General features: G+C 33.8%; 3 protein-coding genes across 3 annotated transcripts; 2 read left to right on the top strand and 1 right to left on the bottom strand.

Moving 5' to 3' along the window:
- On the top strand, nucleotides 7,547-11,923 carry LOC104788069 (protein NRT1/ PTR FAMILY 2.13). Its single transcript, XM_010513750.2, has 4 exons — nucleotides 7,547-7,907; nucleotides 8,418-8,635; nucleotides 10,189-10,754; nucleotides 10,880-11,923. Exons 1-4 carry the CDS (start codon nucleotides 7,718-7,720, stop codon nucleotides 11,769-11,771), a joined length of 1,866 nt encoding a protein of 621 aa, XP_010512052.1. The 5' UTR covers nucleotides 7,547-7,717; the 3' UTR covers nucleotides 11,772-11,923.
- Nucleotides 13,115-14,598, top strand: LOC104788068 (thioredoxin H8-like). Its single transcript, XM_010513749.2, has 3 exons — nucleotides 13,115-13,440; nucleotides 13,958-14,080; nucleotides 14,197-14,598. The coding sequence occupies exons 1-3, from the start codon at nucleotides 13,249-13,251 to the stop codon at nucleotides 14,332-14,334; spliced, it is 453 nt and encodes a 150-aa protein (XP_010512051.1). The 5' UTR covers nucleotides 13,115-13,248; the 3' UTR covers nucleotides 14,335-14,598.
- Nucleotides 14,928-16,395, bottom strand: LOC104788067. Its single transcript, XM_010513748.2, has 2 exons — nucleotides 15,759-16,395; nucleotides 14,928-15,470 (listed from the first exon to the last, which is right to left on the bottom strand). The coding sequence occupies exons 1-2, from the start codon at nucleotides 16,305-16,307 to the stop codon at nucleotides 15,189-15,191; spliced, it is 831 nt and encodes a 276-aa protein (XP_010512050.1). The 5' UTR covers nucleotides 16,308-16,395; the 3' UTR covers nucleotides 14,928-15,188.

The raw sequence follows: 18,876 nt of genomic DNA on the forward strand, positions 1-18,876 counted from the left end.
TTGGACGCAAGGTTATCTTTCCCAGGGAGGAAGGTGAGAGAGGTTGGACGCAAGGTTATCTCCCCAAGGGAGGAAGGTGGAGTGAAGGTTATCTCCATGGTGAAGCAGGTTGGACGCAAGGTTCTTTCCACAAGGGAGAAGGGCAGAACCGAGGTTGTTTCCATAATTGTATTGTGATGTAATTTATTTTTTATTCAAAATATTTTTTGAGCCAACAATTTTAGTGATTAAAGAAACTATGAAAAATTGAATGTAAAGATACATATAATAGTTGGCCTAATTTGTTGATATAGACATTTTCTAGATTGTGGTAAATAATATATTTGTAACATACAGTATACCTAGATGTAAAAAATACACTTTTAATGGTAACATACATAAAAAAAATTATTAAATTTAATTTATTTACAAAACTTTAAATCCGCATATCGGGCGTGTTCTTATCTAATTTTGTATAAAATAAAATTCAACTCGCGCTATTACGGGTACTCATCTAGTTAATTATAGTATATGAGTACTCAGTTGTATATATTGTGACTCATGACATTTTAATAATCCACAGTGATTATTATACATTTACATGTTGTAAAGTTAGGAATTCCTAATATTCATAGTCCTGAAAAGAAAATTATAAGATTATCTTTTCGAAAATTTTCATCTTCACTTCTCTATTATTATATTTCTTATGTATCTATAATTCCTTTGGTTTTCTCAAATTTCCGTGTTTCACTACCAAACCTTTTTTCTTCTATCTCCAATTAAAAAAAAATCATTATATTCGGTGTATGCAATGAAATTTTTTTAAAAAAAATTATCAATTCTAAAAAGTTTAAATTATTTTGTATATATTTTAAAAAAATTGTTTTCAAACTTTTTTTATTATTTAATATATTATAATAAACTAGATTAGAACCTGCTCGATGCGAGGGTTTTAAAATTGTCTACTAAAATAAAATTTTAAAAGAATATACTCTTTTCCCAATCACATCCCTGGGTAAGGGGTCTCCGGTAGATTCGCCTCTTTCTTTCCGACTCGCAACGAATATCTCCGGTAGTAAGTCTATTTCCATCAGCCGGCCGGTGGGAGCGAGAAGTTTGGGATATGTTTGGTGTTTCTGGTTGAACGAGAACTTTATAATTAAGCCTACTAATCATACCTCGTCACCCAAGTGGAAAAGAATCACTTGAATCCAGAAGATCGGGATTTGGCCTACCAACTGCAGGCTCTGGTGGGGGAACAGTATTCATTGCCTGCTGCCCCATCCCAATAAATCTTTTGAGGAATGAGGATTAGGAAGCTTACTCGTAGAAAATGAAGTTGGCACCTATTAAACCAAGTGCAGGCGGGTGCTCCCAGAACAACCCAAGCATTTCCTCCCATTGGAGCTTTGCATTTTTCGCGGCTGAAAGGCTAATCCGATTTCTCTTTCCCGGCCGCCCTTGCTCTTTCTTGAAAGGTGTCTGGTGCTTGTTCTAGCAGCTGACACTTGGCCACTAACCACTCGCTCGCCAGCCGCTCGGGCTCCGCTGACCTTCTTATCGGCTGCTGGTCAAGCAAGCAAGACGAGGGAGCGGAGCTTGTCTCTTCACTGGCTTAGGCTATATTGGGGAACGCTCGGCTGAAACGGCCAGAGATTGATGTGTCTGGAGGGAATCATTTTGTTGAAATCAATTAATCTAATCATGCCTCAACTGGATAAATTCACTTATTTTTCACGCCGGATTGCCAAATACGGCAGACCCGGCAGCTATGCTCCGAGCGGACTCGGGCAGCTGCTGCTTGGATTATCGCCTTTCAATTAGTCGGTCTAACCTTCCTAACTTGGCACACATATGACATAAGATAAGCAATTAATATTTTTTGTAAATAAAATATATTTTCTAGAAATAACTATATAAATATTCTTAGTTAGAGATAAGTTTTTACTTTAATACACTAATTTACATTTTTATATTTTAAAATTATTACAATAATCTAAAGTTAAATTATCAGCTACCAAAACTTTTTTCAAACATTAATCATTACGAATAGTATTACGGGAGGTTAAACCTAGGACCAAGCAGAGGAGTAGCTAGTCAACTAAAAAGACTAATATTGTCAAATTTCAAAAACATTTTGCAACTTATTCATGTTTTGCATGGAGTTAACCCGTCAAAAGGTTATCTTATTAGAATCTACGTACAATTTTACTATATATTTTACCACTAAAAATATGTTCTTACATCTAAAAATATTTTATTGTTAAAGTTAGCACTTTATCACCACCTATAAAATGACTTTGTGAACAAATCAAACCAGTTTTTGTTCATTTATTTTCAATTTGATGTAGTTCCTTTTCACCACTAAAAGTTTTTTGTGACAGTTTATATAACCATAAAATATTTCTTAGAAATTGTTTATTCAAAAAAATATTATGGATAAAAAGAAAAAAAATATCTACATGATTGCAATGAGTTTATAACCGACCCAAAAAAATTTGAGAAATTGAAAGATAGTTAATTTGACATAATAAAAATAGAAATTGAAAGATAGTTAATTTGACATAATAGAAATAGAAATTGAAAATTATAAGCACGATGATATATGAGTCTTAGATAATTTAGAGATATCTTAACAAAGATTTTTGATGTCAAAATTACTCATTAACAAGATCGTGGCACGTGTTAATTATATTGATAAGATGTTGACATATGTCAATTCTACATTTACTAAAACATTAAAAAGAATGAGTAATTTTGACATCAAACTTTATATAATAAGGTAACAATCTTATTTCAAGATAATATACTAATGGAGTAACTGTCTAAATTTTCATATTCCTTTGAAGTAAATTTTTTGACTTTTGATGATGTGTTACTTAGTTGTCCATTCATATTAACCAGGAAAACAAATTCATTACTTCAATAATTGGAGTACCGATTACTCGACATCAACAAAAGATTGTGGAATATTCAAACCTTGGTGGGCATTTGATCAAACCCTATGTGTTTGTCTACCTGCACAATTGATCACATGCATATGTTTCTAACTCTAATTCCGTTCATAATTTACTAATAGTATAATTATTTATTTTTCTGTGAGAAATATTGTACTGTATCAGATAAATTCCATTCTATGACCTCGTGATAGATCATAGATGTCTCCGAAAAAAACCTTTACATTTAATGTCTCTTGGAATTCAAAGTTTTCACATACTGTATTTTAAAATAAATCGGGTTTAATTAATTTACGACCTAAACCGATATTGTCAGACCGCCTAAAAACCAACTCTAAACCGAATTAATGAGATCAAAGAAACCTCAAATTAATTTATGGATCTTTTGTTTTTTTTTTTTTGGCAACAATTTATGGATCCTTGTTGCCGGAATTGAGACTAAAGCTATAACATTAACTTGTATTAAATAGGAAACAAAAATTCTCAAAAGCCTTTACTTTAACAAAAACCTTTGCAGTCACATGTATTTTGCCAGCTCTTTTGAGAAATATCAGCAAGGAGAGACCCACGAAAAAAGAACAAATCGAACAGTGACCGTTAAAAATTATACAGGCGTTAAAATTACAGGAGTCACTCAATTTTATTTTTTAATAGATAACCCTAAATTTTCAGACCCAAAAAAAAAGAAATAAACAAAAATACCTAAATAATACTAAAGAATAACAATTCAAAACAGGTGGAAAATGTCAAAATGAAATCAATATGATGTGATCAGTGTATTTAATGTAATTTGAAATTAATCACTAGAGTGCAAATGGGAATGCAAAATACGATGGTCCACCGATCCTTGTCATGGTCGTGTACACACTCGAAACAGATTACAAGTCAACGAAGGTGTCTCATTGATGATTACTCTTACTTCTAACTTCTCAAATTATTAGGCTTGTACGTAGCTCTCCCTTCTGAAAGTTACAAAATATTCTCCCTTTCATAGAATCTTCAACTTTCTATTTTTCTTCTAATCGTTTTACGGTTAGCGTAATCTTTAATTTTATAATGTGTCGTAGGCCTAAATGAATTCACTACAAACTTGATATAATTTTATATTTAAAAGTACAAGTGTTTTCCTATAACATACTCGAGATAGTAATATAAGAAATGATTAATAGTTGTGTCTTTCAACAGGGTCAAAAATGTATTCCCACATTTAACATGCTTTTGCTTTAGTTAGTAATTATGGTATACTTTGTAAGAAGATATCAAAAAAAAAATCTCTTTAAATCTAACCATATGAAGTCGGTAGATATGATCCTCCCAAATACAATATTGAGAATTGTGACTTTTCTAAGAGTTGGAGTTATCTATCAAACACCATATACATTTTTCGTTATTCGATCGTGACCATTAAAAATGCACATATTTGATAGTGACCCGCACTACACACAGCTCAGCATATTGAGACAGGTTATAATAAAAGCGGTCCAAACCTTAGGCGCCAGTCCACGGTTCATTTCATTTGAGAATTTGACCATAGAGTATGGTGAAGAGTGAAGACCCGCATATGTTGATAAGATGATCGAACGGTGCTAAAGATCTGACCACATAATCGAACGGTGATATGGTGCGGATCCCACTTCAAGGTCCAAACAAAATAGAATTAATAAAGAAGAAAAGACAAGGCGGGTTAGCGAGGATATCTTATGGCTCGCGCATGCGACAGTGTTAGGCACTTGCATTTTGCCTAAAAGGCGATAAAAGCCTACCTCATCATTTCGTATTTCTCTATCTGTTTCTGTCTTGACTCACCGATTTTCTATTTGTGTTCAATTTGAATTTTACAAGTTTAATCTTTCCTTCTAACATAAACATCCAGTCTTTGAATATCTATCCATACATATAACAACAAACAATAATGCTTTTATTTATTTTCATTTGATTTCTTGTGAAGTCTTTTCACTTTTGTTGGCATATATATTACTTAAAAGTTAAACAGTAAACATATGTGTGCACGAAAAGTGTGTTTCAATTACTTTTTTAATATATAGAAAATTATTGTAAGTGAATTTTTTTTATATAAAAAGAATGTTTTGTGGTTTATCAATGTTTTTCTTTTTGTCGGTGTTTATCAATGTTTTTTACTACAATAAATAATGAAATTTTGATTTAGTATTTGAATTTCAACAATTTTGCTCGGAGTCTAAATACCTCCAACGGTTTTTGTCCGTCAGAGAACGTTGAGGCTCTCAAATTCCTTTGTGAAAAGAGCTAGCTAGTGCTTCTATCCTTTGTGATTGTGCATGACAGATTCCTTTGGACATTATCTTGTCTTCTCCTTCCATTAGTTCAAATCCGCACTACTGGCCTCATGGCCCGTGTGTAGAATAGAACCTGATTTAAACACGATACTCCAAAAACCTTGGCTTTGACTTGGCTCGCTATATACAACACGCTCTCAATGAGCGACCATATGATAATTTGACAAATTGGAACATCCAAGTTTTGTGTCTTCTGTTAATTGTATAAAGTAGATCTTCCTCTTATTACTGATTACAAATTAATTATTAATTAATTTGAAACTTTGAAAAAAACTATCGCTACAAGTCCAAAATCGTATAAACTGAAAAAAAAAAAATTAAAATATTTCAAAGGTTCCAAAAGTTTGGATAGAACTATGTCAACTGAATAACTAACAGAAAATAGGGATCCAAATCTCGCTTCGTTTAAGAAAAATAAAAGAAACTAATATATGCTTTAATAATATTATTATGAGATATTTTATAATGCTTAGGTGAAAATAAGATTCTTATTCACACCCATCATCCACCATACTCCAAATATATGATCGACAACACACATTAATCCGCATGAGGAGTATTATCATCGAACCGATGATAAAGAGCCTAACAAATAACAACCCCTACGATGCAAATGTACTCTAACCGATGGTTCATTAATTTACATCGTATTTTACCAGTATGAGACATTCTTTTTCAAAATATATAATATATATATAGATATATTTCAACTGGGGGTGTTAACCCCTGGTCATTCACCAAAAAAAAAAGTGGAGCAAAACAATAAAATTACGGACAGCCTAAGAAAAAAAAACATGGTGTCACAGAAAAAAAAAAAAAAAAACCATATTACTAAATTGAGAAGAATATTATTTAATATATGAACTTTTAAATTTTGGCCAAAAAAACTGTAAATTTTGTGAAAACACATTTAATACATCAAGTTGTGTTGATTAACCATTTAAAATATCAAGTATCATTGACTAAGCTAAAATACACATGTCGTTAAATAAGATAATTGAACAACTAACGGTCGTTATTTTATGATATTTGATGTTTTAAACGGATAGTTAACAGAACTTGATGTATTAAATCGCCTTAAACAAAGTTTATATTTTTTTGGCCTAAATATGAAAGTTTATGTATTTAACCAAAATTAGACAATTTAATAATTTTTGGTGCTCATGAAGACGAAAAGACTTTAATCAAATTATGAGTAAGTAAGAAAAAAGTTATGCATTTTGATTTATTTTTTTGGTTCACATTACTCAACACTCTTTGCTTTATATCTCTATACTATAAAATCAAGCTTAATTTGACTATTATACAGTTTAATGTCATTTGAACATGTGCAGCAAATATCCTTGCAATAATATTTTCTGTTAGAATTGAAAAAAATATATTGTATTTGTTTACATCAATTGAGTTGAAGAGTTTTTAAACTTGAGAAATTTTTATGAATATAATTCATGGCGTGGATATTATTTTACAAAAAATATATAATCTACTATTTATGTAATTAATATACATTCCTATACCTTCTCTATTATTTGAGAGGTGATTTGTTAAATTTGTTGATGTATTGTTCTCTTATGTTTTCTGAAAACAAAAAAGATGATTAAAAATAATATTTACTTTTGTAAGATACTATGGAAACTACTGTGGTAAATTTTATTTGTCTATTAACAAACAAAAATAATATACATATGATCCAAATTCCATAATTACATTTTTATTGACATATTTCCCAATTCAACAATGTGTTTATGTGAATTTATCTTTAAAACATAATATTTGCTATATTTTTTTATTTAACTTTTTGAAGAGTATAGGATGACTTTGATTTTGGATGTTTTACTAACTCATTCAAATAATTAGTTGAATAATAAAAAAAAATAAACTATTCAAGTTAGATAAAATGTAATTAAATATATCAAACTTTGTGTGAGACCATTTAATCCGTCAAGTTCTTTTGACTAGCCGTTTAAAACACCGAATATCGTTGATGAAGCCAAAAAAATATATCTTTAAACGAGAAAGTAACGATCGTTAGTTGCTTAGTTATCTCAACGGTATGTGTATTGTGGCTTGTTCAACAATATTTGATGTTTTATATGATTAGTAAACAAAATTTTATGTATTAAATGACCTTTTACAAAATTCATAGGTTTGTTTGGCATTTTTCCTTTACTAAAATTGTTTTATTTTTTTTCGCTTCTAACTTCTCACGTGGAGGATACTAGTGGCGAACGTCATTCAAATTCACCCACACCCACCATATAATATCTACTTCCTTATATATACTTACTTCCACAAATAATTCACTACACCCAAAAGAACTTCTAACAGAGAGAAAGTGTGTGTGTATGTTGTGCCCACTGCATTTATCAATCATTTCATGTGGTTACATTGATTGATTTCACAACATTAAATCCACCCCAAAATCGAAGTGAGTACATATATTCCGAGTGTAGTAACATCTTAGGGATGGTTTTGGAGGATAGAAAAGAAGACGGTTCTTCTTTGCCACAACCATCCGGTAGTTTCTCCAAATCGTCACCGTTGGAGTTGGATGTCGCTGATCCGTCCAAACAGAAAAGTTCGCCGGGAACTGTTTTGGATGGCGAGAAGGTTGAGAAAAAGCCTGGAGGATGGAGAGCCATATCTTTCATTTTAGGTATTTTATTCGTAAACATGATTTACGTTTTAGTTTACCAACTCCTTGACCTTTCCTCACTTTCCATAATTGGATACATATAGTTCTAGAACCCAGTGAATGTTGATATAATTGGCCGTTTCATGAATCTCGTTTTGGTTGGTCTTTTCAACCCGATCAGACAGAGATTCTATCAAAAAAAAAAAAAATTGGTTCTTTTACGAAGCATTAATTTAGATCGTATTTTATTCTTGTAACCGTCGTCCAATTTGTTTGACACTCGTCCATCTGACTACTTTTATAACGGAAACGGGAGAAATTTGCATTTAAAAAAAAAAAAAAAAAGAAGTTATATTTAACTAAATTTTTTAACTTAAAAATATTATTGGTTTCCTCTGATTAATCTTATAACAAAGGATGGCTAAAACTATTGTTGTTCTAATAATTGCTGTATTAAGTAAACATCATTCAATATGAAAAATATGGACGATTTTTTATTATAAGAAGTTCTAATAAAATGTGTCGAAACAGGTAATGAAACGCTGGAGAGACTGGGAACGATAGGGTTGTTGGCAAACTTTATGGTTTATCTAACCAAAGTGTTCCACTTAGAACAAGTCGACGCTTCAAATGTCATTAACATTTGGTCTGGTTTCACTAATCTCACTCCTCTCGTCGGAGCGTTCATCTCAGACACTTACGTCGGCCGCTTCAAGACCATTGCTTTCGCCTCGTTCGCCACTCTACTCGTACGTATAATTTTTATCCCTTTAACTGATTGAACTTTAATCCAATGTGTGTCTACAGATGCACACTTACGTACGTACGTACGTGCTCATAAATACATCAAATCTGCAACTATTCGTGGCCTAGTGGTGCCAGCATGGGTCAGTGCTTTAGCGTATACTGTTCAAATAGTTGCGTCCAAAAAAAAACATAACAACTCTAATTAGAAACTTATCATATTAGAACATCTCCAGCGTTAAGTATGAGGATCATAATCTATTAATATATGATTATATTATAATAACTCAAATTATTTATTTAAATTTAAATTAAAAACAATAATCTAACCAGTTACATAGCGCCAAGTGGTATATACGTTTCTGAAAAGTTCTCAAAGGAGAACCCGTATCTAATTCTTTCTCAAGTTATTCAAGTTTTTTTTAAAAATATTTAGATACCCAACAAAATAGTACCGCTGGAGATGCTTATCACTCAATTTATGTGTTGTTATGTGTGTGTGGCGAAGATACATGATACTTGTCAAATTATTTCATCGCGCACGTCGACATGATAAGGAACTACGTAAAGACAAACTATATAGTACCTATTACATTACTATATATTTATTTTTTTGTCAAATATATCAAATTACTTTTGTATCGTAAGAAAACGCATGAACTTGTAGAGCGAGTGAGGGACCACGCTATCGAGGACGATAAGGTCGGTCTATGATGTGAATCATAAGAAAAGAGAAAATAATAATTTGTTAGTACACTTATCGTTGTCGGTATTTAACTTGAGCTCACGTAATATATCATTCAAAAAAATTATAAGAGAACCATATACATCTCACAAAGACAACTCTAGTTGATTGATGAAACATTTCCCAATAAAGGAGTTTCGTTTAGAACGTGCGTTATGTCTTAGAGATAAAGAGATGTGCGTAGAAAAGGAAGACATACGCAAGTGGTCGATATAGATTATAGACAGTGAGATTGTCCAATAATTGAGTTCCTTGACGATATAGCTAAGCTTAAAGGGGTTTAGATTTTGTCAATCTCACAATGACGTTAGGTATATCATGATAGTTACTTTTCTAGAGTCTTTTTCATTGACTATATCAGAATCATGATTGCATCCAACTTGTTGATTTCTCTTACACTTTTTTTCCCTTTTTCTAATTATTTAAACGTTAATAAGGAACATAAACTGTTACAAGTTACCACTAACTTCTTATATTACTAATACTATATAAGGTTACAACAGAAATAAATGATATTAGGTACTACGTCTTTTGTCAGTTCAGCTAGCTAATGAAAGTTACATTACCTTTTTAATCATATGAAGTCAAACCTAATTAAGACTATTTGAAACTTTATTATAATATTCTACTTGTTTGTATCTGATCTCACAACTTCAATCTATCCCACAAAATTAATAATGTTCGCCTTTTTCAGTTTTAACTATATAAAAAGTATCCAATTCATTTTCAAGTTATAGAATCACACTACTCATGAAGAAGCGGTTTCAAAATGAATGATGACTAATTATAATAACATTGACAATATATATGCAGGGACTAATAACAATTACACTCACAGCATCGCTTCCTCAACTCCACCCAGCATCATGCAACAGCAAGGACCCACTCAGTTGCGCCGGTCCGAACAAGCTCCAGTTTGGAGTTTTGCTATTGGGACTCTGTTTTCTCTCCATAGGGAGTGGAGGGATACGACCTTGTAGCATCCCTTTTGGGGTTGATCAGTTTGACCAACGAACTGAGGAAGGGGTTAAAGGAGTGGCGAGTTTCTTCAACTGGTATTACATGACTTTTACTATAGTACTGCTCATTACACAGACCGTAGTTGTGTATATCCAGGACCAAGTCAGTTGGATTATCGGCTTTAGTATCCCTACCGGACTCATGGCTCTTGCGGTGGTTATGTTTTTTGCCGGAATGAAACGTTATATCTACGTTAAACCTGAAGGGAGTATATTCTCTGGGATTGCTCAAGTTGTCGTGGCAGCTCGTAAGAAGCGAAAGCTGAAAGTTCCGGTAGAAGATGACGGCACTGTGACCTATTACGACCCATCCATCAAATCTAGCGTGTTATCCAAGTTACACCGCAGTAACCAATTCAGGTACTTTAAAATATGTATATATATATTCTTTTCACTTATTAAATTCAAGAGCCGTCGTTGTTATTAAACATGCTCTACAGATAATTTTGAAACGACACTGATTACATGATTTGTTTTAAAATTAGGTTTCTTGACAAAGCGGCGGTGATAATAGAAGGCGACCTAACACCAGAGGGAGCTCCATCAGACAAGTGGCGGTTATGCAGCGTCCAAGAAGTGGAAGAAGTGAAATGTTTGATCCGAATCGTTCCTGTTTGGTCGGCCGGAATAATCTCACTTGCGGCCATGACAACACAAGGCACTTTCACTGTCTCTCAAGCTTTGAAAATGGATCGACACTTAGGTCCTCATTTCGAGATTCCGGCTGGTTCACTCTCTGTCATCTCTCTACTCACAATAGGCGTCTTTCTTCCCTTTTACGACCGTGTTTTTGTTCCCTTCATGAGGCGAATCACCGGCCATAAATCAGGAATCACACTCCTCCAACGTATAGGGACAGGGATCGTGTTCGCGATCTTCTCTATGATCGTTGCGGGCATTGTGGAGCGTATGAGACGCAGACGCTCCATTAGTGCTGGAGATCCAACAGGTATGACTCCAATGTCAGTGTTTTGGCTCTCACCGCAGCTTATTCTGATGGGACTATGCGAAGCATTTAATATCATCGGACAAATAGAGTTCTTCAACAGTCAGTTTCCGGAGCACATGAGAAGCATTGCTAACTCTCTCTTCTCTTTATCCTTCGCTGGTTCGAACTACCTTAGTAGTTTTCTGGTGACTTTCGTTCATAAATTCTCTGGAGGGCATGATCGTCCGGATTGGCTGAACAAGAATCTCAACGCGGGAAAATTGGATTACTTCTATTACCTGATTGCGGTTTTGGGTGTGTTTAATCTGGTTTATTTCTGGTATTGTGCTCGTGGATACCGGTACAAGGTCCCTTTACAGATTGGAGATTTTGAGGAGGACAAGCGTTCCGATGATCTTGAGATGACTTCGACAAAACCGATGAAATGATCGATGTTGTTTGCAAGAAGATTACTACGACAATGTATCAAATAGATTATATAAATATAATAAAGTTCTACATGCATGTTAGTATAATATATATATATATGTAAATTACGCTCATCATGCTTCTAAAAATGGTTTTTGATCAGTTCGTTTGATTCTTCTTAAGTCATGGTAAGTCTTTTTTTCCTCTTCGTTTAATAGTAGAACTTCATCAGCTTCATGATCGACACATATCTAACGATAAACCAATGAATTTTTTTGGCACCCTTCTTGATGATCACAAGGTGCCTTCCTAAAAGTAAGCAAGTTTTAAAATCCGTACAAAACGTTACTATAAAAAGTAGTTCGTGGTAGGTATAAGTTGTGTTTTTTTTTTTTCTCTCAAAAAAGTAAAGAAAAAGCACATGGTATTTTGACGTTTAGAAAATACAATTACACATGTTTAACTTTTATTGATGTTTTCTATGAATTGAATCACGTTATGAGACATATAGTAGTTTAATTTCATCCCTTTCCGGATACCAATTGTAAATCACAACCCAACTATATTTTGAATAAACAACCAATACTACTATTTTAATTTTATTAATCTTATTGATTTTCGAGTCCTAAAAAGACAAATTCATAACAAATTTGATTTGAAACAAAAAGAATCTACCGTTATTTTGTGTTTGCCTCGTTGCCATCATTTCATATCACGTACATTGAATTTCGTTTCGTGTGTGCTTTAAACATATTTACTTTTGTATAAACAAATCAAACGGAGCTGTTATCCAAAACTCATATAAACTAAAATAAAATGAAAAAGCTACGAAATGGGAATCATATATATTGTGTAGATTTTGATTCCACAATTTCACGGCTGTAAAAAAGTCAAATACTTCTGCTCCCACCTTTTCTTTTTTTGTGTCCTTTACGAGTACAGAGAAAAACAAAACTCACACTTTTGAAAAAAAAAGAAGATAAAAGCTTTTGATGCACTTGGGAAAACAACAAATACAACTCCTGCAGTATTATAATAGTTAGTATATAAAACTAAAACATTTTATACAATTCCAGATCTATTCAATTTATTTGATATGCGATTACAAAATTTAAATAGATGAACAAAAACTGGTAAAAACGTCTTCAATATAGCATTCTAATTACAAGTTGTAACTTGATCTCAATATGTTGACAGTTTATTAAAGTGGGTTTGCTAGAAACCTTTTTGCTTACATGGTAGAATCTTTTTTTTTTCGTTACCACTTAGAGTTGTTTGTAAAAGTTGGTTACGGTTTACGGCTACTTGGTCCACAACAAAAGCCAACAAGAATATTTGACGTTGTTATAAAAGCCCACTCTTACGCTCGCCTTATGCTCCATCAAACTAAGAGCTTTGTTATAAGACGTTGATCTCAATATTTGACGTTGTTATAAGAGCTTTCATTCTATACTCAAAAAACACTTTGCTTCTTTTTGCTTCTAGAAACAAACAATAATGGGTGCTAACGTTTCTTCTCCAGACCAGAGGTTCCATCAGGTAACTCACTTACGTTCCATGAAGCCATCATGGACACCTCAACCTGAGAGTACTTATCCTTTCAAAGCCAACAGTCCTGGTATTGTGGAGATAAAAAACAAGAATCAGTGGAAATCTCGGCTCAACGCTCTCAAAGATACCAACAAGCTGGTAAAAAAAAAACGCTTTCTTATCTAACTAAAGCAATGTTTTCGTAAGATTCTTTTTTCAACAATTTAATATGATTGGTTGAACAGGCGTTCTTTAATTCAGATTCGAGACATGTTTACGCATTAAGTTATACGAATTTCGAACTTAAAAAAATTTCAACAAATAGCTTGGTCTATGCCCACTATATAGTCTAAGTCACGTTTCAAATCTGATGTGAGATTTCTAACATGCACGCACGAGTTGATGATTTTTTTACTTATCTAAACCAAAGCTTATTATAAAGTCGAAATATATCCTTCTTAGGATACTTGAATCAAATTTAGGCTATGAAAATATGTTAATTTTAATAGTGTTTTTTATAACTCAAATCAGTTGAAAATGAGAAGAATATTATTCGTTTTTCTACATAACATGTATATATCCAATGTGAAAATCTTAACACTATGCAACTAACCTTCTCGTAGGTATAATCCGAAAATATTATAGTTAACATTCAATTTTCATGTTTTGTATATAGCTGGTGATCGAGTTCACAGCCAAATGGTGCGGACCGTGTAAATCCCTTGAACCAAAGCTTGAAGAGTTGGCAGCTAAGTTCACTGATGTTGAGTTCGTGAAGATTGATGTCGATGTGTTAATGGTACTAATTAATCAACCCGTTTTTCTTCATCTTCCTTCTCAAAGTTTAAATAGAAAAGAATTCAACAAACTTTGGGTTTGCTTTGAGTAATAAAATAATGTTTGGTTGAGATACAGAGCGTGTGGATGGAGTACAACCTTAACGCTTTGCCTGCGATTGTATTCATGAAGAGAGGCAGAGAACTAGACAGGGTTGTGGGTGTGAAGGTTGATGAGATAGAGAGGAAGCTCCACAAGTACACACAATCTTTCTGATGAAAATATGAAGCTTCTAATTACGTACACGCCAAACAAAACTCCTTATCACCTTGTGCCAATAAACAGTATACTACTATATATAAATACTACTATATATAAATAATTGTTTGAACCAGGATTCAACAAAATAAAACGTGTATGTGATGTAAAGGAATTGGATGTTGGATTTGCTATGTATATGATCAGTGATTTGTGTTAGTTTGGCGTGTTGGATGTTGGATTTGGATTTGGATGATGCATGAACCATTATAATTTCTTTTATAATCGAGATATCCCAAACCGAGACAATAAAAAAGTCTCTGAAAAAACTGTGTATTCTTGCCCTGACCACTATGAATTGGTTAAGAATGAACCATTGTTTCTCCTTGGTCACTGCTGTCATAAATCGAGATTGTTCATTTTTAAAATCTTTCTTTTTAGTAAGACAAGCTCTTCACCAATAACACTTTAATTAGTACTAGAAAAATATTAGTAACACATGTCATAGTTCTTCCAACTTTAGCATTAGTAACACATTTTATCAAAAGTGGAAGAGTTGGTGAAGACTTGCGGAATGATTGAGGTTACACTTTAATAATTAAGCAAAAGTCTTTAATAATAAATCAATTCTTGATAGCGAATGTTCATATAAAAAAATGGCGAAACTTATAGCTTCGTTTACAAAAACAAACTTATGTACAACAAATGAAAGATTATACCAATCCACAATAATAATCTATCTTGAACACTCTTACCTAATGGAAGCAAGGACCAAACTCTCAATCTTGACTCTTGAGCCTTAATACTTCGACCACTACTACTACTATAATAATAATACATTCGAAATAAAGGGAAACCACACAGCTAGGCGTTTAAGAACTACTTGAAGGTACTAGAACGACATGCATTTTCCCGCTATTTGGCGGAAGTTGCAAACGAATTGGAAACAGCTTGCCGTTCAAAGGATTGCGTGTACACACCACAAAATCATCCATGCTAGTCTCTTCTTGAAGCGCCTGCGTCAACTGCTCAACGCTGTTTCCTTTGAAAGTCAAAGCGTATCCAACAGCTGATTCATCTTCCACATGTCCTTCCTCATCCGCGATGTGGTAATAAATGATCCTTCCTTCAGATTTCGGCGGCGACGCGGTCAACTAGTCAAACCAAAAAACCAAGAAATTATTAAGACATCAATCTTGAAAAATATAAGGCTAGAAGTTTCGTAAATTATTAAGACATCAATCTTAAAATGAATATTCTAATTAATAAAATAATTGAACGAATATCTTATTATTCGCTTTAGTCCAAAATATTTTTGGATATTCCAAGATTTTTTTTTTTCTTTTTTGGTAAAAATATATTCCAAGATTTGGATGTCGAAAAAAATTCCAAAGGCCAAACATAATGGATTGAAACAGCGTTAATGGATAAGGATAACCAACCTCTTCTTCGGATCTTTCTGAAGATGTTCTAGAAACTGGAGAATACGATGGCCTCCTATGAGGCGGAGGTGTTGACACAGGAGCTGGAGTAGGAGCAGCCGTTCCCACTAAAATCTCGACGACATCAACATCCCACAAGAAAGAGTCCGATACGTGAGCAGTGTCATGAGTGACAGAGTTACGCCACGGAGGAAGCCCACCGTTGGCTCGAAGCAAGTTGCCGTATCTCGTCTTGAGCGTCATCTTGGATCCTTCTCTTACCGGCTCCCACTCAACAGACGAGTCGAGTCGACTTGGTTTCGATAGGATCACTTTACGCCCAGTGGCACCGAGCAAGAACCGCTCGTTCGAAGCGGTGAGGTAATTACCGTAGCAACTCTTCAAACGGATCACTGCAAAGGAACCACGAACCGGCTCGACGATCCACCTAGCTCTCTTGTCGGAACCATTCCTGTCTTGAGTCACCGTCTCCTCGTCCTCGTCCGCCGCTAGATACTTATCATGGACGTTACGCATCCTTACGGCTTTAGCTTGATTGAAAAACTCCATTTGCTGATGACTATGTTATTACTACTTCCTTCTTGTCGAAGCTTATAAAAAGTTTTTTTTTTTTCACAGAACAAAATTAATGTGAAATGTGGTGTTTGGTGGTGTATTTATTATAGGAGACTAAGTCCAAAGCGGTGCGCCGTGACGTGGACCTTTTATAATCGTTTATTTTTTTATTTCATCCAAGTATTATTTGATAATATATAGCCATGTGATGAAACGAGTTAGTCGCCCTGGGCGTTCGGCGGGTTCGGATTATTCGGGTCAGTTTGTTCGGTTTAGAAAAAATTCGGTTTTTGAAAAATTCTGCCGAATTGAATCGAAATTGAATTCGGTTCGGGTCAATCGATACTCGGTTTGTTCGGGCCAGTTATTAGATTTTAAATCAGTTCTGAATTTAAACCGAATTTTTTCTAATTCGGTTAATTCTAACCGAATAAACAAAAAAAGTTAAGATAATGGAATAAATTTACAAAAAAAAGTTTACACCCCACCAAAATAACAAGGGACCTCATATCCCCGGCCCAAAACAAACTAAATCAATCTGAAAACAAGTCCAATAGTTATAAGTCCAAATGGACAGATCCATTAGGGTTTTCCAAAAAGAATAATGTGCAGCGGCGATCTATGACGGCGAGCTGAGCTGAGACGGCAAAGATGGACAGTTCTTGGGCATGCATTTTTTTCCCTACAATCACGAAAATCAACTACATCAACCAGTATAACTAAAATCATCAAACAGCAAAAAAACAACAATTTCGATCTCATAACAACGAAAATTGAAAAGTTTAATAAATGATGGAAGTATCTATTTAGCACTTACAACGACAAGAACACAAACACAACAAAGTAAAAAATCCAGAAGATTAATGGATAATCTCTGATTTGAAAGTTGAAACTCAAACCATAGAGTTCTCCAAATCGGATATGAAATTATCAATAAATAGGAAGAGGTTACAGAGCAAAGAATCAAACCTAGAATCAATCAATTAATTACCAAGGAGAAGAGCTTACCTTTAAGAAATAGAAGAGATGAATTGATATTTCTCTCTCGGAATCGCAGGAGGCAGAGGTGAAGCAGAAGAGAAAGAAAATTAGGGTTAATGGTATAGGGTTAGACTTATATATGTCTGTAGATTTTAATAAACTGATCGGTCCGATTACCGAACCGAACCAAACCGAAATTCGATTACCCAAAACAATTGCGCCGATCGGTTTAACTTACTCTCTTCGGTTTGTCCCGATAACCGAAAATTTCGGGTTGTCCGGTTCGGTTTCTTCGGTTTATACCGAACGCCCAGGGTGACGAGTTAGCCACTAGCCATGGAAAAGTCATGCTTAATTGACGTGTTTCACCAAATTTTGTTTTTCCACGTCAGCATCCATATATAGTCATAGATAAGATCTCTATAATAATTAATAATTCTATGTTCATCCTTTTACATTTCCCTTTGTAACTTGTAACCGAGAGAAAAGAAGAGTATCAATTAAGGTATCCTAAATATCCCTATCACTCTATCTTTATTTGTGCCACGTATATATATACATTTTCCTGCGATGAAGTAATTAAAAAGTAAAGGTCGTAAATAAGAGAAACGTACGATGTTTGTTATTAAAGTAGATAGAAATTTTTTGCTATATATCCAGAAGAATATAGGTGCATAAATGTTAAATGTATTGCCCGTAAGAAACAACAAGATATGAGAGTGACGAGTGTGGGACTCTTCTTGAGGCTTAACTCTTTAAGCCATGCAAATGCCCCCATGACAAGGATATCGTAACTAATACCAACTTTTCCCAGTGGTACGTTACTCTAATTACTTACGTATAGGGTCGTTGTCACGGGCTGGACAAGTTGCGTTTGAGCCTAATCCACTTTCAAACACAACATGCTTGAGACTGATCTCTTTTGGTCTTTATTTAAGAGTTTAAATCTGTTCTTAATTCTGGTCCGCTGACAGCAATTAAGAATTAACTAAGACAAACTTAAGGGAAAACGTTGACTGAACGGATGTTTTAGAATAATTTGCTAATTATGAATTAACTTCGTATGCAACTTTATAAACATAAGTAATATTTGCGATCCAAAATTTAGACGAACTTTCTTTTTCGAACATTACACGAACTAATTTATAACCGGAATGACGTTACTTGGTGTTATACATGACTGCTTAAATAGTTGCTAATGAAAACATAGCAAGTACTCTTAACTTTATACCAGTATTACTTATGATTTATGATTATTATTTTTTACTAGTTCTTAGTATTGTTTACTCACTAGAAGTTTTATACATATATACCGTTAGACCATGGGCAACGGAGTATACTCGGCCCGTCCCCCGTATTTATTGGATTTAAATTTAATTGTTAAAAGCCCAATTTCGAAAAAACGGTTCTTATTTGGGGACGTTTTTCGTCCGTCTTCTTCACCACGTGGTGTCGTCTGATTGGTTGTCTTCTTATCTAGGGTTAAAAAAAAAACTCATTTGCGAGACAAAACTTTCTCGAGTTCTTTCTTCTCTCTCGACGGCGACGACGAAGACGATACATCCTCGACGATTTGACGAAG

Source organism: Camelina sativa, chromosome 5 (assembly GCF_000633955.1).
Source record: "Camelina sativa cultivar DH55 chromosome 5, Cs, whole genome shotgun sequence".
Lineage (NCBI taxonomy): Eukaryota > Viridiplantae > Streptophyta > Magnoliopsida > Brassicales > Brassicaceae > Camelina > Camelina sativa.

What these genes read in the sequence shown, in the direction of transcription:
- LOC104788069 (XM_010513750.2), top strand. Translation starts at nt 7,718, where the DNA reads ATGGTTTTGGAGGATAGAAAAGAAGACGGTTCTTCTTTGCCACAACCA. An exon ending in CCTCGTTCGCCACTCTACTC is followed by an intron (nt 8,636 to 10,188) that starts GTACGTATAATT and finishes ATATATATGCAG; the next exon opens with GGACTAATAACAATTACACT. An exon ending in CACCGCAGTAACCAATTCAG is followed by an intron (nt 10,755 to 10,879) that starts GTACTTTAAAAT and finishes TTTTAAAATTAG; the next exon opens with GTTTCTTGACAAAGCGGCGG.
- LOC104788068 (XM_010513749.2), top strand. Translation starts at nt 13,249, where the DNA reads ATGGGTGCTAACGTTTCTTCTCCAGACCAGAGGTTCCATCAGGTAACT. An exon ending in TCAAAGATACCAACAAGCTG is followed by an intron (nt 13,441 to 13,957) that starts GTAAAAAAAAAA and finishes TTTTGTATATAG; the next exon opens with CTGGTGATCGAGTTCACAGC. An exon ending in TTGATGTCGATGTGTTAATG is followed by an intron (nt 14,081 to 14,196) that starts GTACTAATTAAT and finishes GTTGAGATACAG; the next exon opens with AGCGTGTGGATGGAGTACAA.
- LOC104788067 (XM_010513748.2), bottom strand. Translation starts at nt 16,307, where the DNA reads ATGGAGTTTTTCAATCAAGCTAAAGCCGTAAGGATGCGTAACGTCCAT. An exon ending in CAGAAAGATCCGAAGAAGAG is followed by an intron (nt 15,471 to 15,758) that starts GTTGGTTATCCT and finishes TGGTTTGACTAG; the next exon opens with TTGACCGCGTCGCCGCCGAA.